The 21,995-nt window shown below is 37.6% G+C and overlaps 1 protein-coding gene across 1 annotated transcript in view; it reads right to left on the reverse strand.

Moving 5' to 3' along the window:
- SPOCK1 (SPARC (osteonectin), cwcv and kazal like domains proteoglycan 1) overlaps positions 1-21,995 on the reverse strand; it is a 315,938-nt gene that overhangs the window by 13,763 nt on the left and 280,180 nt on the right. Inside the window, exon 7 of the mRNA XM_062002468.1 lies at positions 391-507. Coding sequence (XP_061858452.1) covers positions 391-507 — 117 coding nt within the window. The remainder of the gene's footprint in view (positions 1-390; positions 508-21,995) is intronic.

Here is a 21,995-nt window from a genome sequence, read left to right on the forward strand (position 1 = left end):
GTCATAGAGTTTAACTGTACAGACATGAACTATGTCATGCTAATTAACCTCAAGCTTGAGAAAAGTCTCTGAGCAGTTTCATTTACTAGTAGAAATGTGACCTCCATAGCCTTTGGACACAGTTATTTGCCCGATTAACTTGTAGAGGTACCTATGTCTCTGCCAGTTTTAGATCAGTTTGGGCCAGGAAGAGTACAGAACAACTGCGGCTCCTTTAGAAAACAGTGCAGCTATTTATTTGCAGGATCAGATCTCCTGTGTACCTGCTTGCTTGCTGACACCTGCTTGACATGACATGGCAGCACTAACAGCTGTGCTCAGCTGAATGCTCTCTCAGGCTGGGAAATTGTCTACAACACTCAACATTCAAGAGGAAAGGTGTTTTCTTACTGCCTTGTGCTGTCTCCGAGCTCGTTGGTTTGATGACACGATTTGCATCCTCATGAAGAGCACCAAACCAGTCTTTTAGTCGTGAAGCAAGGTTCCTCAGCTCTTTGTCTGTGCAAGCTAGAAAAAGAACAAAGCACCAGGCTGAGTCAAGAGCATCATCAAAAAACCTTTCTTCGAGTAGTTTATTAGCAAAATACTGTTTATGGCTGTAAAGTCCTTCTCATTAGGAGCTCTGAAGTAAAAGAGAAGGTTAAGGAAAAGGATGCAAGTGAAAAAGAAAATGTAAGTCATTATGAATGATAAGTTGTGCTCAAGTGCTTCGATAGCTGACATGATTTGTGATGGAACAAGTGACACAGAGCTGCCTGCAGCTTCTCAATCAGAGCTAGGTGACTATTGAACTTAAATATTTTTCACCTTTTAAGATTTACAGAGAAAAATATCAGTCAAACAGATGGGGAGGAGGGACTTATTGCCTAGACACACTACTCGAACGAGACGCTAGGAATAATTTATAACCACATTTGGCTTCGTATAGGCTATTATCACAGTAATAGGAAATATATATACTTATTTCTGTACATAAAAAGGAAAATTGTTATGTTGTTCTACTGCAAATGAGACTTTGTCATCTCTGAAGGTTGTCAATTCCATTTTGTTAGCTAGGTAAACATTTCTTTTTTTATACATTTTTACTGAGAAATGTCTATTTTTTTACAGAAATTTCTGCCAAGAGAATAGTGTCCACCTGAAGCAAATACTTTTAAGGAAGAAAGCTGCATTAGTCACTAGCTTCTGTCAGAAAAAATTATTCCTGTTTCGGTATCATATCTGGTGCTTAAAATCCACATGCTTAGACAATTTTATTATTCCTGCTGTGTACTCATTCTATGTTTTAAATTAAATTTCTTGGAATACAGAGAAAGATTTTACGCCACAGAGGCAGACATCCTTCACAGAGCAAGCCACAATATGACTTCTCCAACTCACTGCACTTTATAATATTCCTCCTTCCACCTTATTGAAGAACAATTGTGTCCCACAGCTTGTCTTCCCAAATCAAAGTCACTACTCCAATGACTACAATGAACTCGCTGATATCTCATGGCTGTGGTATTTGTTTGCTCTCATAGGGTTTTTTTTGTGGTAACAGAAATAACTCTGAAGTTAAAAATAGGACATTATACCTTTTTCTAAATGGAAAGATTTCTAGCATGGGGGGGTGTAGGAGGAAAGATTTTCCTATTTTCCTGTAATGCTGAAAGATTTTGAAAGATTTTCCTATTAAAGACAAAAATATGAAGCTCACTATCCTACTAAGGCTGAGTCCATGTAAGAAAAAAATAGGCATTAAAGAAAAAAAAAAACCCAACAATTAATGCAGAATAAATGGAAGACAATGCAGTATGAACTGTAAAGTGGCTTACATTCCTGAAAGAGGTTATTACTTTATTTTCTCACTTAAATTAACAGCATTATATTTTACCCATTGTAAACTATCTTATCTTTGCAAGTTAAGACAACAATCATAGACTGATAGGATTTTTGAGTCCAATATGCAATCTTTTCTATAGGGAACACCTCATGCTGCTGTTGTTCCTTGGCTGTTATTCACAAACAAAGCCTTTTATCAGAATAAAATCACAACAGAAGCAACAGCAGAACAAATTCCATCATCCTGCCTGTAACAAGCCCCCATCAGGAGACGTTGCCTGAAGGAGTGAAGGGGAAAGAAGAAAACTAATTTTATAGGTAATAAATATTCAGCAATGAACTAGCTGTAGACAGGCATGAATGGTTTCTTATTTTGTGAATTTGCATCCATAAAGATAAAGGAATTTCCATCATGCACTAATTTCAACAGGACCTGGGCACCTAAATGGATCATTGAAGTAACAGAGAAACTTCTTTTACATGGGATGGGAGATACATCCCCTACTGAATTGTCATCAGCTGATTTACATCAGTCATAATTTTTACTGCAACGTAGCAACCTCCTTTCCAATAGCCTGTCGTCACAAATGGTTTTCTGAGAAGGAATGTATTGGCAATCATGTAATCTTTAAGGATTAAAAGTATCTTTTCTTCCCTTCTGCCAAGTAGCTGTGTTATCCTTTGAAAGTCAGTTTTAAAAAGGAAAAAGGAAGAAAATATAGTGCATAACAAATGTTGTTTAGCCAATACTTCATACATGACAGGTTATCCATATGGTCAGAGTATTTCACAAATGTATCTCCAGTCAAAACTACACATATAAAGACCATTTTGACTACTGATTATACCAAGTGGGTGGAAAAAAGAGAATTCAGATGTCCAAGAAATGAGTTTTATTGTCCAAACCTGATACTTATTGTGTCACAGAACATCTCTAGGAAGCCATTTATGCACCATCCTGACACATTTCATGATGCCTCCTGTATAGATACACCGAGCTTTTACAGACTTTTAAGTCAACAAGTCACAGGGAAAACATAATAAATTAAATATATTACTTCTAGGGCTGTTTTCCTTTTCAGAGTTGCATCTTTCTAAATACAAAGACAACTCTAGACATCACAGGAACCTAAGTTAACACAAATGCTCTGAGGCTTATTGTATTCGCCCTGAAATTTGCAATGCCATCCTGCCAGTGCAAAGTCCAGGGCAGGAGCTAGGAGCATGCTTACTTCCTCTTCAGCACCATGCATAACAGCATTCCCAGTGAAAAACTATCATCTTTAAAACAGGCTTTGCAAAGTGGTCATTTGGTTTAGACTGAATTGATTGAAGTAATTTGAGTCCATGCTTCTAAATTGCAACCGAAAACAGAATTGAATGCATAGTGTAGGTGGAACAGAATTAGATTAATTAATGGTAATTCAGACTTGAAATGATGTCTGTATAGTCCAACCTGTCAGATATGTCAGGATCTGTGAAATGCCATTCATATTGAAGTCATCATATTTTTTTTTTGCCTGTCTCTAATGCTAAATGAGTTGAGAAACAGTTTTTATCACACACATGTACATTCCTAATTACACCAGGTCTCTGCCACTACCCAAGTGCTGCAATCCCTGACCTATGTCAGCTCAGTTATACCCTATAGCTGTTCAGACAAACATAGGACCCTTGTATCCTCCTGAAATTCCTGAACGACATTTCTCTTGATTTTCAAGGAGCAGAAATGGGCTTTAAGCCTCTTCTATGCTGTAGCTTCCTCAAAGATTGCCTCAATCACTCACTCTGGGGGCAGTCTTTAAAGCTGCACCCTGGGTGATGCTTTCTCTTTTCACCAACAGGTCTGCAGAATGCCACAAACCCTATAGACTTCCTCTGGAATCTTGTCTGTGCATGACTTGACAGTAAGCCCAGAACTGGAGTTCTTGGCATTCTGGTGATTTTTTGGGGGGAATAACTGAGATATTCCTTAAGTATGTTGCTTAACGATGATTCAAAGGTGGATGTTATGTTGAGGGTCTCTAGCACTGCAGTGTTATTCACAAGAATAACTACTGTTTAATGAGTAAAGCAGGAACCAACCATGCTGTTAATATATAGTGACTAATACATTCTTTCACGAGGCTTCAAATATGTAATGCCAAGTTCAGTTAAACTTCTATTCAAGTATTTCATGCCCCCAATCTTACTTTCTCTTGCACATTAAAATAGAGGAAGGATTATTTTACATTTTTTTAATTAAATTTTATTTTAATGCTACTATGCATGCTTAAAAAGATTCTGACTCTCTACCTAATGTAACTGCATTCTATTTTATTTATCTTGAACATTTTCAGAAGTCTCTAATCCTTTTGAATTTGTCTTAGGACATGTTATTGTAGACACTGTGAAGCTGGTTGACTTTCAGAGGGTATGAGTTCAGTACACACAAAATAAGGGCCAGCTTCCACCTGGGTATCCATGAACCAGAGCACTTAATAATTCTTTTCTGGTACTAGAGCCTATTATTTACATACCAAACAATTAGGGAGCATAGCTCTGAGGAACCTCAGATGTAAGATCCTCATATATAAATTTGCATTTGTGTAAGTTATAAAGCATTTTTAAGAACCCTCTTCATGAAAAATACAGTGCAAACGTGCTCTTTTACTATTAATAGAAGTTTCAAGTTACATTTCTCAGAAGAGAAGAATAGGGCTGTAGGAGGAATAGATGTGATAATAGGTCTCTTGCTATTTGAAGATCTATAAGGAGAGAAAACCTATGCTGCAAACAATATGGATATTGACAGGACTTGAAGCACTGATTAAAAAATCTGTGATGAAGAGAAACACCGAAGGAGGAAATTCTCCATAGCCCCTCTTTAGCAACTGAAATTTGTCCAAGTCAACTGTCAACAATCATTTAAATCACTAGCTCTGTGAAAAAGACAAAAGAGCAAACATAGGTAAATAGACATCTTCACTTCTGTCTGTATTTTCTTCAAGATAAGATCATCTGATTTCCATTAATTTCCTATACCTTGTAAAAGATGAAAAAAAAAAGACTTTATCCTTGTTATTTTATCGATGTCACTGACACTTCTGCCTTAGCAGCCCCCTGATGGTCCCCACATGACATCACTTCCTGGATCCCTTACTGCTGACGTGTTTCAATGATGTCTGTTCATTGCCCATGAATTCCCTGTGTGCAGCAGGTTGGTATTGCTGCTGTACACGTGGGAATGGCGATGCAGGCTGGTAAACAGCCAGCTCATCAGCTTGATCAGAGTGCGCAGTGCCCCGTGTCCAAAGTGGCAGCGGGATCACGAGCAGTGGCAGAATCTGTCACTTCTCTGAATCATGGCAACACCAATGTAAGAGGAGAATCCATTTGCTGCTGGATTCAACTGACGTCCTGAGATCTGAATCTGTAGATGTTAAGAATCATCCTAGAGAACTGATTTAATAGCAAGCACTCACAGTGCAGATTTATTCCCAAGGGTGAAGCAATTGGTCCAGCAGTTATTTATTCCTAACAAACTGAAAGCACTGTTGCTAAATACCTATTTTCACCAAGCAGAAAACATTAATCTGACCTGACGGAAAGCCATTAGCATGCTGTAACGGCTCAGGTTTTTATAGGCATGCTTCCATTACAGACTTTTTCAGATCAACAGATAATAGCCTATATGCATTGGTGCTGAAAATTATATGTATATGTTCTGGTTTTGGTTGAGATGGGGTAAATTTTCTTCCTAGTAGCTAGTATAAGGCTATGTTTTGGATTTGTACTGAAAACAAGTGTTGATAGCACAGGGACATTTTCACTACTATGAGCAGGGCTTACAGAGAAACAAGGCCTTTTCTGCTCCTCATCCCACCAGCAAATGGGCTGGGAATGCACAAGGAGCTGAGAGGAGACACAGTCAGGACAGCTGGCCCCAACCGACTCCAGTGACCACATGGTGTCATGCTCAGCAGATAAAGCTAGGGAAGGAGAAAGAGGAGATGTTCAGAGTGATGGCATTTGTCTTTCCGAGTCCCCATTACGTGTGCGGGAGCCCTGCTGTCCTGGGGATGGCTAAACATCTGCCTGAGGTGGGAAGTGGGGAATGAACGCCTTCTTTTGCTGTGCTTGTGTGTGTGGCTTTTGCTTTACCCATTAAGCTGTCTTTATCTCAACCCACAAATTTTCTAACTTTTGCTCTTCTGATTCTCTTCCCCATCCCACTGGGGGTGGTGAGTGAACACATTTAGTTACTGAAAGTAGCATCCTTTCCATGAGAAGTAAATCTGCCATTACAGAATTCAGCTTAGGAACACGTCACTAATTTTGGTTCATCTGCTTAAAAAGATGCAAATGTCCTGCCATCAAGCGGAACCGATGTGTTGTGATCAAGGTGATCACCCATATAATGTAACTAAGAAATGGAAAACACTGCAAGAGAGTCCATCGCAATCCGTAGTCTGAAATGTCACACTTGGAGTTCCCTAAGCAGTAAGAGGGAGTGGATGCATTAATAGAAACCAGCCCTGCTTGCTGCTTGGCTCACAAGCAGAAAACCAGCAGTATTTATAAGACATATTAGTTGTAACCAGCAGTTCAGTCATTTGTCCTGTGAGCCCAGAGGACAAGTCTATTTAGTTTTGATTAAAATGTGATATAACACAAACCTACATGACATTGCCCAGTAGTGAGATTACATTCATCCAGTTAGAAATAGGACAGGCTTAGTTTCAGCAATTCTGAAGGAAAAGTCATTCTGAAGTGTCATTTTTGTATTTGGAAGACTAACACAACAAAGTTATATGGTAAAACACATATTTAAAAATGCTGTAATAACACTATTTAAAAACATTTGATGTAAATGTATTATAGCATGGAAGTTAGCAGGAGATAATATTAATATTTTGTACTCTCTTTTTCATTATTCTTTGTATTAAAAAAGTGGCAATTTTAACCACACTTTCTCTGACAAATGTTACTACATTTTCTCTATTATAGGCAAGTCAACAACTTATTTCACTCTGGTATTATTGTTTCCATATGTGTGTGGATTACCACAATAGGCTTTAAAACTAAAGTAAAAAAAAAAATGGTATTAGCTTTCAGGTTTCAAGGAGCAGTTCTGTTCCTAGTCACGCAAAATACAAAGTGTGTTCTAAAAACTGCTGCTGTAGGAGTTGATTTAGAAGTAAATATCAACATAAATTTGGTGCTGTGCTAACCCTCAACTTCATATGCAACCACACACATGCATATAAACATACACACGTGTGACTTGTAGATGACTCCAGTATTTTGTCTGTGCTATTCTGGTGATGCAATTGTGGCAATAATTGCCTTGACAAATATTTCACCATTCTTGGTTGGAAGAGGCAATGCTCTAACTTGTTCTTTTCGTTGAGGCCTCAGGCAACTTCTTACAAAAATGTAAAACGAAGCACTATGCCAATAACTTTATAAAGTAGAAGGGAAAGGATAGTTTACATTTACTATTACTATAAGGAAAAGTATTGCATTCCAAATGTGCCTTTGTGGTTTGATAAATGATTGTCTTTCATTTAAAACAAATGCCACAGTTACCAACATTTCACAGCACAGTTCTACGTGGGTATATTTGTCGTACTGCCTTTTTCGCATTCACTGGCTATTCTTTCACAAGGTTGGCACCTATGCTGATAACCACCTCTGACCCTTCTGTCACTTGTTTTGCCTTGTCTTACAAATACTGCAGCAGATGCCAAGATCCTGCAGTTCAGACTATGAGACATTACAGGAACAGCTGAGTTCTCAGGAAGACAGAATCAGCTTTGATCTGAAGCTTCCTGAAAATTGTACATTTAAAACACAAAGCTGAGCTGGACACTGCAAATAAGTTCATTTTTGCCAGGTGCTTAAGAAGCCTAGAGGTTTATTTTAAATACATCCAAACTATAACAGTGCTGGGGGTCTGTCAGAACTGGGCAGGATAGCTTGTGGGAGTAACATTCCTCGTGACATTTTGGCCATGTCAGGTACTAATTAACACTACCTCCTGCACAGTTCTTAGCCTCTCAAGATTCATTTGCCACCTCACCCTACCGTTCTTATTCAAATTCTGTCATATCTCCTGAAAGGAGGAACAAACAGAGTTATATTAACTGAAAACTAAAACAGAGCAAATAAAAATGTCTAACTGAATGGCAGCAGCCAAGAAGATAATGAAAGATTATACAGAGAGAAAAGAGTGAAAAAATGATTTCACAGAATGACTATGTTAGAGCATGAGCACATGCAATGCTTCTAAAAGTATAGGTTGAAGATACGGGTATATATGAGATGAAATGTAAGAGACTTCTAATTTTTACAGGTCCTAGTGCAATCACAGACTGATCTAAACTGAATTAGGAAAAAAATCCCCAATGGCAGTAGATAATTTTTTTCCAAATGTCAGAGTAAACAGTGATATTCATTATTATTTGATACAATTGTTTTAAAATGCATGAATTTCTGAGCAGTTCATAGCATAAAGTTGCTTCTTTTACACAGTACTCTTCTGACACTACTTCATTTCTGGAAGTTTATTAAAATTCATGAGGTCCCAGATGGTTATTGGGGTTTTTGTTTGTCTTAAGAAGAATAGATATTATATTTATGACTAGCAAGATAAATGCCAGTAGGTGCTGGACTCATAGATGCCTATATTGACAGTAAAGTTTGGGCTACACATCCTTGCAGTAATGATCATTGATGCTATCTGAAGAAACTAAGTGTAATATATATTGTACAGAAATGCAAAAGCAGCATTCTTACCATCCAGCCTATGCATTTCCAGAAGGCCAGTGAGCACAATGACTGATCTCCTTTCCCATAGGAAAAAAAATCCTTCTCAAAGTCCCTGCTGTGACTGAGGATAGTGCCTAGAGGGATCCAGGAATTTATTAGAACAACTCATTTTTTTTTTTTTGGTCAGAAAGTGGTACTCTATCATACAAAAAAAGGGGGAAGGAATCGAGTAGATTCACTTCATTTTTATCAGTCCACCATCTTTATTCGCTTCCTCAGGGACTCTTGAAAAGAGACAGATAAATCCAATTTGCCCATGCTTGAGCACGATGGAGAGAGAGAGAGAGAGATACTTGTGAGTCAGCATATGCTAGCAGAAACTATTTTTCCCCCTCATTAACTTTTTTGCACATCAGCTGATTTTCGGTTTATACTGTGTATATCCCTACACTTATTTTCTGTGTTCCCTACTGAGTGTTGTCACATCTGATACCACCAGGGCTTCATTAATGTAAAACGTTGTCATGTGGTGAATTATTCTTAAATGAGAAAACACAGACAACTCTAGAAGAGAAAATGAGGAGCTGTTGGACAGCATGGGGCTAGGAGCATTTGAAGATGTCCTGTGGGAATTCCTTCAGTAAAGTGTTAGAAAAACTGATTGAAATTCAATAACAAAGCACAAATGAGTCAACATAGCTCCACAGTGGATTGCAAAGATCCCCTGGAAGGAAATCAGAACTACCTCTGCACTACTGCACCTTCTGAAATCGAGAAATGACAAATACCACCAGGAAATACAGTACAGTAACGCTGTGTTCAGGGCAATATGAAACAATCAAGTGAAGGAATAATTTCAGTAAGGAAATACAGCATTTTGAGAACCAAATTTGAATGGATTTAAGATCTGAATAGGACTTCTTCAGAACCAGTTTTACACCAGTGCAGTGCCTTTAAATTCATAGGAGAGAACAGCAATCTGTACACCAGAAAACGCACTGGTCTGGGTTGGTTCATAAATGCTCAATGCCTCATATTAACAAAGGCCTTTAGAAATATACTTCTCACTGGGGAAGAGATTTAAAATGAAGGAGGTGCATCACAAGCAGGGGTTTGGCTTCTGCTTATACAACTATCTCCTGTGATGTGAGCAACAGAGACTGCGTAAACGCCCCAGATGATCGGACCTCAGCTGCATGTGAAAGAGAAAGAACCTTCTGCCTCACAGAACTGGTACTCAGGATCTTGCTTGGATTTATAGTATCAAAGTGGTAGATCAGCTTAGTTTTTAACAAGCTTTGGTGCTTTTGGATGAGGTAGTCACTGATGCTTCAGCTGTTATGGGCTGTGCTTCTGGATAGAAGAGCTGGGGTGCTGCTAAAGCACAAAGGAAACTTCTCTGTGATTAAAAAGAGGATAGCTAAGCTGAGCTGAGTGTCATGGAAGACTGTAGATTAAAAAAAGCCTAAAAAAAACCCACTGTCTGTTTACCTACTGTGACATGAACCTCTGATTGCTACAAAACTTCATTTTACAGTACAAAGAAAAGCATGAAATGAATATACTTATGAGCACCTGGCCACTTAGATGCTGTGGGGATCAAAAACTTCAAAAAGTATGGAACAGAGTTGCAGAAATCTCCTACTAATACATACTTTGAAGAATCACTTAAAGAAATGTCAATTCTCTTCTCAGACCTTTGGGCATATTTGTGTATTTTTAAAATCTTTTAGAGGGAGGATTAAGTTTTGTGTATTCAAGGATACGATTTATTGAAAATGTTCTGATTCTTTAAAGAATATTTGCACTATCAAAATATTTAACATCAAAAAAAAAAGGCAGCAAGTGAGGTCAAATCTGTCCTGTGGCATTATGAAAACCATAAGCTGAGCGTTTCTGAAAAGAACAAAAATGACTTGTGTGAAAGGAATTTGTTGTGTTTTTTTTTTTTTTTTTTTAAATAAAATGACACATTTAGAGCTGTGGCTGAAAGAGCTTTGAAAGTGGTTAGGCTGACAGGGTGTATTGTAGGGTAGTTGTAAGTCTTTGTAGAAGCAATTATTATCATCTCCCCAAAGCGCAGACGAGTCTGTGAGCGAAAAAGCAAAGAAAAGGAGAAAAGGTTGGCTGGGAAGGCCAGCTTTCCAAGGCCTAGATACTTATTTGCTGATGACTTAAGCCAAAAGCAAAACAATCTGAATCTAATTTAAACTTTAGTCATTCTGCAGAAAATGAAATAGCTGGACCTGTACCTGCTGAAATACTGAATGAGGAAAGAACCAAGCCATGCTCTGGGAGGGGGCCAGTGGCACTCATCTGAATGTAGATCTACTGCGGTTCTTTCAGACCCATTGCCTGTCAGCCTTCATAAGTGTTCTTCAGAATAATTTCTTAATCAGAAAAACCATGGAGCAATGCTCTCAAAGTGTTCACAATTAACAATTTGGTAAAAGGTCCAGCAAGGCATCTTGTAGAACTGAGGATTCAGAGCTCCAGATAAAGAATTATGTTGTGCGAACATTACCAGCTTTCCAGTGGCAGGTTTTTTATTGGGAATGCTGGAGCCATGCTTCTGACAGGTTTCTCTTACAGAGGTATCTACATTCTTGAGTTAAAGCAATATTTTGCCAAGTATTTTTCATTTATCAGGCTGTGCAGTTCACACCCCACAGGTCAGTACATTTAGACCACACTACTAAAATTTGACTTTGGGTCTGATTCTGCTTTTTCAAGGTTCTGAATGTACTTGGATAAAACTGAAAGTTAAGATTGATTTCACCAGGTGCAGTACACTGGAAGATTTTTTCAAGACATTATTATTTTAATTATTACATTAATTAATATATCCCTCTAAAAGTAGCCTTGTGCAATTTAGATTTCATTGTTCCTTTGATGATGCTTAAAGATGCAAGGATATCTTTTCACATTCTGGCCTTTTAATTTTTATTATTGTTTTTAATTCACCTCAGAGCTGGAACATACTTTTCTAATTTCACCACAAGTTCTTGGACATTAAAATACTTGTAGACTCAGAGGCCTTTAGTACAGTATTTGCTATCCCTCTCATTTTCAGAAAAAGCAGTCATTACATTAAAGAAAAAAGGTCCCATTTTTTTGCTATAAGCAGGCTGGTTTGCATGTGTCTCATTGCAAAGGACTAAAAATAATTTCCTACTACATGTGCTATGGCTGATCGTAGCTGGTATCCACAAATCTACACACTAAGTATAATTCTGCTTTTCTAATGGAAAGAGTCAGACACTACACCCATAATTATCCTTCCAGACAATAATTTCCCAAATTTCAATCCTCTGCAAGCCAGTGTAGTCACAGGATAGCCGATGGCAGAATTGAGTGGTTTGAATTTTGTATGGGTAATAGAGGATTGCAGTTTGGTTGATACATTCAGTCCCAAAAGGATTCAGTAAATTCGATAATCAACTCTTGCTCAAAAAGTAATCTGTGGAATTGCTTAAAGTATTGATGTTAAATTTGGATGAGAACATCCAATGTATGAGTAATACTAATTGAAGATAAAATCTATATGTGAAGCTGGATAAATTTACCTATTAGGCTAATTAAGATTATTCTGAGTAATTTGATTTGAGGAAGCTTTAATGTTTCCCTTGATTCTAGTGATAGTCTTTCCTGAGGAAAAGAAACACTTGAGCAGGTACACAGCACCTGGAATGAGCATTAATGGAATAGCATTTTGCAGAGCAATCTGAAGGGCTGAAGCCACTAACTGGCATAAACATTTTTACAGTGATGCCAAACTATCCATTTTGTTTCTGAAAACTGCCTAAGCAAAACATGACAGTTATGTCCTGTTGTGAATAACAAAGACTGCTTTCTTCATCTTGTGTCATTTCCTTCTGCCTAACAAAAGGCAGGGCTTCAGCACTCATGAAATCAAGTTCTTGTTTTCAAGTGTGTGCTTACAAATGGCTTGGGCACAAGGGATGCTATTTATCTAGGGAGGAAAAAGTATTTTTATTTCTGGTTTCTAGTAAAACAATGGTGAGCAATAATGAGCATGCAGAAGATTTGAACAAATATGTTTAGAAGGGTTAATGGAAACATTTACAGTAATGGAGTTTGAGAGAGTGCTTTTTGCAGTTTAGAAAAGCAGTCATATTGAAAGACTAATGTACCAAATTTAATTTTCCTCCCCAAGAAATAGGTGTGGAAGTGCTTTGAAGGAGTTTAGGGGTAATCTGTTGACTTGTCAATAACAATGGAAATTGGCTCACTTCGGTGGGGAGGGAGGAAAGCAGAGAAAACCAAGGTACTAAGTTGCAGACTTGTGAAGGAGGTTTCAGGGTGTCTCTCCTGTCCCAGGTCTGTAAACTACAGCCCAATCCATCAGATTAAAAACTACCTACAGTCATATAGACCTGTATTAGATATTCCCTTTTGACACAAATACTGATGTAAATTTCAAACACCAAACGCAACACAAGCCAACCAAGGATTTGAGAAAAAAAAATCTGCTGATATGCTTCAATGGTTCAAACACAACTATTTAAATATCAACATTGTTTCCAAGTGTAAGCTTTTGCTTTAAACTTGTCTAAACTCTGTGGAAGAAAGCAGACATGAATGCTCTGCTGGCACTTCACACAGATAGTTTGATGACTGCTTTATCAGGACTGTTCTGTAAAACACAGCATTTCTTTTATTCCATGGTGAAATTGAAATGTATAGAAAGAATTACATGATATATAGACCAATTGGACTAGTTGAGGTTTACACTCACATAAATTGGAATGGAATAGAATTCAGCTCACTGCATAGTATTTTCTTAGCTAATTGGTTGTAAAATGGATTTGGAAGTCAACTCGACATTTTCAAACTGAGCTACTGCAGTCAAGGCAGTGGGGTTGTTCTCTTGCAATGGACATTCTCTACCCTCTTCCCACATAAGGACAGTACAAAGCCTTTTAGTGTGAGAAATGAAAAGGTACACTTTTTTCAAGGGTAAAGTTGTCAAATATTTCTACAATCATCCATTTTTGAAAATGTTTTGTTCATCTGCTGTAGCTCTAAGTAACTAAATACAAGAGAAATGCACTTGTGATGTTAAGAAAATCTTAGAGAAGTCACTGGGAAATTTTTTCTTTTTAATTCTTTCTGAAACCTTCACTGACAGCAACAGGAGGTTGGATTTAAGTATTTATGTAACAATAGATGAAGCGCACACACACATTCACTCTTTTGCACAGCAAGCAGAATCACAGAGCTACCCCCATACAAAATAATACACAAGAAGCCTCCTTCAGTTGTGAAGGCAGGCAGTACAGAGGAAAAAAAAAATCACCTTTAGATTCCTAATCACTTTTCTGTAAAGAGCACAGCTGAAAGCCCAACTATTTTGATGGATACCAAGGCAAGACAAAAAGTGACTTATGTAAATTACAATGAAAGAACTCAATGTATTTGTAAAAGTATCTCAGGAATTTACTGTAAACAATGCCTTCAAAGGAAATGGTAATCATTATGTATTGAAAGCTTCTGATTATACCATCTTTACTTCAGATCATATTAGTACTGTGCATCATTACAAGACTGTGTTCTTTGAAGCATGTGTACTCTATCTTCCTTCTATTCATCATATATACCCTCTCTGTGAAAGTACGCTTCACCACTATGCACACATTATTCCTTCTAAAATTTAATTCATTTCCTAAATAAACATCAGGCAGAAATCAAGCCTGCTAGTGAAAGTTCACAAGGCCTGATTCATTGACAAGCGTGAGACAGAAAATAATGGAATGTTGTTATTGACAGCAATGTTACAGATTTCTAACAGTGTATATAGAGAGGGTATATACAGAGGATGTTAATATTCTTTCATGAAGAAATGATGTATGGTGAAAAGAGCTTGCCATGGTTAATGTCTGGCTTCCAGTTTCTATTCCAGCTCCCTCTTTCTACTCACAGCTAATGTTATTGCATAAATCTTGACCTGAATCTTGACCTTTGCTGTTGTTGGTTTCATTGAAGAACAATAGTTTGTAGAAAAAGAGACAGGAAAACAAATAATCAGTACTTTAGAGAAAACATGAAAGTTCAACCAAAACTGCATATGTAGCAAAAGACCACAAGTGAGCGTAGTTAGTTATTGGTTTGAGAGCTAATTTATCTAAGTATTTATCTATGAAGTATTTATCTAAGTGGTGTCACACATGGGGACTAAATACTCCTCCTCTCTTCCCTTCCTGTCCTTTTTTCACCCATTGCCAAAGAAAGCAGTGTTGGCAGCTCTCCAGGCTGAATACACATTGGATTTCTTTCATATGGTGTAGATATAGATCCTTTTATTGTCTACTAAACAAGACATGGAGAAAAGAACCAATTCCCTGTACTACACATTTATCTATACATTCCACAAATATGGTGGGATCTTAGAGTGTCTCATAAAAATAAAGATTTCCCTCGAGATACCTTCTCTCAAATCCATCACGACTAGAGCAATTGAATGTAGCCTTCAGTGTGATAAGTACTTTGGAGTTCCTAAGTCAGATGTTGAACCATCCAAATTTCAGTTCAAGCCCTCATGTCATATGCACACATTCCACAAAGTACCTTCACACACCATGGGCAGAGTGCACCTCATCCTAGCCAAAGGCAAAGAAATCTAGTTTTGAAATGTAGCTTGCCCCTGAGGACTGAGGAGCTGGGGCTGAGCTGGCAAGGAAATGGTCTGTGTGCTCCGGACCCAAAGCCAGACCTGAACCCCTCCATTGCTCCGAGAAAGCAGCAATGAAACATCATCACGTTGAATTAGAAAACAAGCAGTCCTGAGTGCAGTCTGTCCCACCAGACTGGTCCTCCAGAGATTCTGACCCTTTGCGAGATTTCTAAGTCCCAACATTGCATAGCTGAGAAGTCGTTACTTCTGGTTAACCCATCGTGTTAGAACACAGGTTCCTATATAAACATAGGAAAAACCAGCTCATGCATGAAAGATTCATGCTCAGATTTTCTTTTGGAAAAGTAAAACAAGTCCACAGTCCTCCTTTGTATTCCTGAAGAAATGATCAAATAAAGAGCAGGGAGGTATATTTGACTTGCTGCATTAAACATGAATGAAAATATAAAACATTTTGAAACGTTGTTGAACAGAATATACGACTTCCACAGGGCTACAAACAAACACACACACAAAAAAGGAAAGATTACAATCAGTTTCCAGAAATATAATTTTAATTCAAGTAATAAATTCCTTCCCTAGTAATCAGTCTGCAAGTAGCATGACTTAACTGAGACCCTCAGAATCTCCAAAGCAGAAAAGCAGGAAAATCTGATGAATTCAACTGTACTATTTTGCACTGTTGAAAGCATAAAATGAAAATGTTAACTCAACGTATAAGGCCTTCTTACTGACTAACAGAATTTCAGAGGTAATTAAAAAAATAGCCTCAAGTACCTGTATTTCATGAAAACAAGTCTATATATTCCCCTATGTCAGAGGTATGCTGAATGGGAAACCCAGGAGATGTGATCTCAGGCACTGGTGTATTTACAGCAACCAGTCACAAGATAGCAGCACAAAGCATTACTCTAAAGAATTTCTTGAAGGTACTACAGAGGTGGAGGTGATGTGTCATCAGTCACCAGGACACAGCTCTTAAGTATGGAGGACACGTAACTTACTGCAATTAAGTATTTATCAGGAACTAAGTTCAATACCGGGGTAGCCTGTGCTAACCTTTGTGAGTCAACGAGCAAAAGCCTGATGACTTTAGTATTTTTATTTACTGCAGACATGAGAGATGTGTTATATGAGCCAACATCAGGGCACAATAAGACCAGGGAACAGAGAGCATCTGGTAGGGTCACAGAGGGGAACCTTACCTCTGGCAGTGTCTCACAGCTTACAAATTGGTTGCTCAGTTCCTGAGCTGACCTGCTTTTGAACAAGAAATGATTGTTTTCCCCTTTCAGTAACCTCTATATGTGCTCTTTAAGAGAAGCAAAAGGAAAAATGATATGTATCAATTCTCTACACGTTACATCATATGTACAGTATGATAGGATATGTACACATGTACAGTAACTTGGAATTCTCCAAAATAAGTAAATCTATATTCGAGGAAAAAAAGTAAAGGTCAAGAAAGACTAATAAAGTCATTCTTGAGCTCCTATGAGGGGAAGAAGCCCTCACAGAAACTGAAATCTGCAGAATAGTTGCAGCTGAACATTCACAGATCTTTCAAGAGCTGCTGGATTTTTTGCTATTGATCTGCCAATCACTTTTTCCGTGAAAGGAAATTCAGTTATTCACATTTCAGTGAGCCTTTTTTGCCTAGTTGCTTTTGTGGGAGTTGTGTTTGTTGTATGTCGACATCTTTTATGGTGTCTCAGAATAACAAATTCAATAGCTGCTGTGTTGAATTCTAAAGATCATTATTCTACTTGTTTAGAAAATGAAAATGATATCCACTTTTCTCTCCCCTTGCTCTCACCATCAGTTCACTTTCAAATAGTTTGGTATGTTTTATTCAATTTAAAAAATGTATCTTTTGTTAACTTGTGTTACCTGGGCAAATGCTACAGATGTTCCCGATTATGTCATCACCCCTGTCACCACAATAAATTTGTAAAACTCTGTTGAATAAAAGCTCCCTAGTACAAGAATCATTATAACTTCTCTAATCTAAAATGTGAAATAATTTTTCTTTACTTACTACAGGTCTACTATAAACCCCAGTGACTTCTACATTGTCTGGAAACTTACTGAACTCCTTTGTTTGGTGCCTTGGGTCCAATCCAAAGCACCATCAGGATTTCCTGTCCAACTCAGCATCCACTTTCTGCACATCAGTAAAGCCAGGTTCATTAATTTCAAATGGCCCATGTCTCACTAATGATGCCAACTACTCTTTCTTCAACTCTCAGCTACCTTCAGTGCAGTTTTCTTGAGAACCTTATTCTCCCATGGCTCTGCCTCCCATGTTTTCCTGCCTGCCCCACTGCATGTGCCATTTATGCTCTCTGCACCAATCTTGGAGAGGTCCTCTGTCTCCACCTTCCTTTTATCCTCCATAAACACAGACTCAGTCTGGTTTCCAACACATGCACGTGAAAGATTGATAGATTGATTTTTTCCCTTAAAACTGAAATTTTTGTCCATGTTTCATACATCTCACAAAAGCCAACTTGCCAGCTTAAATATTCCCACCGGCAGAACTGATTACTCTCAAGTGTTCAAACCCTTTCCTTCGTCATGTCCTCCCACCCTCTTTCTGTTAACTTTAAGTGGGGCTGTAGCCTCTTCTGGGACTTACCTCAAACTTCAGCTCTGCTTACATTTTTTGCAAATTATGGTTTTGTAAATTGTGGTTTAAAACATAACTTTTCCAACCCATTCTCACATGTATGCAGCTTTGATCAGCTTTCCTTCTGACTATTTTCATGTACTTTCCTCTGACTTGACTCCAAGCATCTCCTCTTCATAATGTTTCAAAAAGCTTCTGCAAAGGTAATTTTGTAAGATAACACAGCCCAGCTTCTCATGCTGACCATGCCATCCTCTGCTGCCTACATTTTTCCACCAGCTTCCTAGTCTCCACTATATCACACATAAGCTGTAAGTCCATGTTTCAGGACCCTTTACAGTTCCTATTTTACTTCTGTTCATACTTATACAAATTCATCATTGACTTCTGTTAACAATGACAGCCTTTATTATCCAGTTACTAAATTTTGAAACAAATATCTTCAGCTTTTTTTTGTCATACCTGTCAGAAACTCTGTAAACACCTGCAAAGTCATGTTCAGAATACTTTTTAAGTCACAGCTTTAATATAACACCTACACAAATCCAGATAAATGCATGATAATTAGGCTCCGAGGCACTGACTGTATGATTGCCCATACTGCTGACCTGCATTATCACATTTTTAACTAGCATTCCCAGTATTGTTTCTTCTCTTTGCTAGGTTGTAAACTTTTTGCTTAGAAACCATCTTTTTATTCCACTTACGTGAAATAAGCATAGCAAAATATGTGGCTCTGTTTTTGTTCTAAGCAAATAATTGTTAAAAGAAAGCTATCTTAAAATAGAAAACCATGTAACTCCTTCCAGATGTACAAAAGATATTTTACAAAGGATAATAAAATGAATATAAGAACTTGGCACAATGTCAGAAAGTAAACCTATTAATTGGGATGGATGATGAGAAAATCAAAAATTCACAGCATGATTTACTTTGCTGCAAATATGGAAAAGACCTAGCAGTACCAGTGAAATTATTCCATATTTGTTTAACTGAGAGGCTCTACAGGATGCAATTCAGCCATCTGTGCTTGGCCTATCTGTACTTAGAGAAGTACTGTACTACTGTTCTGTGCTGCTTCTGCTTTCAAATTTTGGAGATGTTAGAAGATATGCCAAGGAATGCAGAATGGTAGATGGCAGCACATTGATTAAGATCTCTGTCTCAGATTGTCTTCTCTCCAGTCAGTTACAGATGCACCTTAAATCAAAATCACTAGCCAAATCTTCGTAAGAAGTCCTTGAAATTACCTCCTTATTCCTATATTGTAAATGCTTTTCTACTTTTCTAAGGAAAAGAAAAACTACTAACATCAGTCAAAAGTTATATAGAAAGATAAGGAAATAAATATTGCTCTAAGTAACAGAGCTAACAAAGCCTGATTTGCTTCAGATTTGCTTCCTATGTCCCAACAGCTTAAGCCCATATAACTCTCCAATTGCCATACATTCCAAAGCCATTCCCGATTTCCCTTTGAAATATTTCCATTCCCACAAAACTAAATCTTGAAGAAGCAGCTGTGGGGACTTCGCTGCTGTGTGACTAGTAACAGGTCAAGGATCCTAGCGAACAGCTGAGACTTTCCCTTGGGTCTCCCCTTTCAGTCATTTACCATTTTTTTCCCAAACCAGGTAGGAGTTATGACCTCTACTACTCAAATGAGTTGACTCATAGGCTCAAAAGGTAGAAAAGGGAGTTGTATAGCTTTTGTTAAAAGCACCTCAAATATACCTCAATGCAATAAAGGAAAACACCTCTTGATACAGACAATTCCGCTCTCTAGGTTGGTTTATTTTGGGAAAAACTGTGTTGAAGCCATTATAGATGTTGAAGCCTTTCCCTCTTCTCTGTGACTGCTGTGAAGAAACAGGACTTCTGTATTTAACATGGCACAGAGACATCACATGCAGAAGCACTTGCAGGCCTTTGTCATTGGATGTGACCTCATTTCACTTGTTTCCTCACCTCTTAGATACATTAATAAAGGCAGCTGCAGTAAATTTATTTCTCCATATTCAGAAAATGCTTCATTTAAGTATGAGTGGGTCCATACAAAGCCTTACTACCAGAGAACTAGATCTGCACTGCAAAGAAAGTAGTAAAACCCACTTAGCCATGAATTACTACCTAATGAACAACTGACAATAATGATTTCAATAGTGTTCCTGACCTGCTTCAACACTTCCTTCCTTTTTCTCTAAGCATACTTTTTAGAAGGTTTTGCACATGATTTCTTAACCACAGAGGCACTTAGCAGTTTGTCTTTTACATTCACTCTCTACATAATAGTAAGTATCACTTTCCTCTGAGACAGAAGTGTAAATGATTTGCTCTTTTATTTTTAATGATAGGAATGCAAACCTTGTGACTTAAGGCTCAGTAGAGCTCAACAGATCTCATGGACCTTTACTCTGATAAGATTTTGTAACAGAATGAGAGAATTTAGTGAAGTGTGGTAGGTGTAATTAAAATTGTGCTGTGCTGCTGATCCACAGGCAGATAAATTCTATAAGCATTAAATTGCATTGGTTTGTTAAAAAATTCTGTTCATTTCCTTGTAAAAAAAACCCCAACATCCATTTAAAGACAGTGAAACTATAAATCTGAAATGTATTACAGTAGTTCACAAGTGTCTCAGAATAAGCAGAGGTCTATGTATTCCCCTATCAAGAGACTTAACACTTTATGCAGAGTGCAGTGAACTAGTTTAATAACAATTACAAGTCAAAGGGATCTCCATGCACAGATTGTTGACTGGTGGCATATTAATCCATTTTCTTCCATCCAGAGCATAAACTTAATGGAAATTACAGAGATTTTCTGGGAACAAAGGTCACTGGTTTAAATCAAAATGTTACATTGATATTTTTTAATTTGTCATTCATTGAAACAAATTTGCTTAAATGAAAATAAGCCTGGCATCAAATGTCATGATGTGGGCAGATCTTCTGTTTACTCTGATTGGAAATAAAAATTTCTGGCTATTTTCCCTGAATATCAATGACAATATTTCATATATATCTTTTTTAGGAGCCTAATCACAATATGTTCCACATGGAATATTATAAATCGAGAACCCTATTTACTTGCCACATAACCCTATTTACTTGCCACATGGACTTGCATGTTTAAAGGGACTGGTCTTTTTGGAAAAGTTACCCTTTATCACATTTATCACAGTGTAAAAAGTCATCTGTTACAATCTTGTCTACCAAAATATTAATATATATTCTTTCACAAACAGTAGCAATTATTCACAGGGCTGTTGGGAAAAAAAAAATAATTGAAATGACTTAACACAGGAAAGCAAATTCTTGAATTAAAATCAGATTAAAGTAAGATGAAGTTACACCAGGTTTTAAGTTAAAGCCTTACCGTAAGTTTTTACTTAATGGACATATCTTCCTTCTGAAAAGAACAATAGCTCATACTGCAGAGTATTCTTTGCAAAGGTAAATACCTATCAAATGATCTTTTCCTCAAGTAATTTATGTAGCTGATGAACAATATAAAATGAAGATTATATAAACAGGATGAAAGATCAGGGCTGAAGAGCTAGAGTAACTCATATATAGAAGAGAAGTAGATGGATGTTTCTAGAGAGAATCTGTTTGTTAAGTCTTGTGCCCATGAGAAAAGAGTTACGATCAAACAAATGGGTGTGGGGAGAGGAAAGAGACAATCTGTATGTGCTCAGGTAGTTTGCTGGTTATATTGATGTTTTTGGTGGCACATGACAGACTCTGAGTTTTGGAGACTAGGTGGCTCTACAGCTGAGATAACAGAGTATGAGCTGGGTAGATAGGACAGAGCAACATGCTGTGTGTCAACCAGGTGAGGTGTGACAGAGAGGGCTGAAGAAGAGGAGCACAACTTAGGAAGGAGAATATAATAAGAGGGATGAAGAGACACAGACTTTCCTTCTGTTTCTGTTTCATTCCCACGACACACGTTGCTTTCAGTCTTCTCATTATCATCGATTTTCCAACTAAAACAATCGGCTACATATTTATGTATGATGCCAAAAGTTCCTGAAAGACTCAACCAAAGTCCCCTTTAATTCACACTACCAAAGTTCCAGTAGGTAACAGTAAGGCAAAAAATAGACATGGGACTTTCAATTTAGTAATATCA

Source organism: Colius striatus, chromosome 9 (assembly GCF_028858725.1).
Source record: "Colius striatus isolate bColStr4 chromosome 9, bColStr4.1.hap1, whole genome shotgun sequence".
In the NCBI taxonomy this organism is placed as follows: Eukaryota; Metazoa; Chordata; class Aves; order Coliiformes; family Coliidae; genus Colius; species Colius striatus.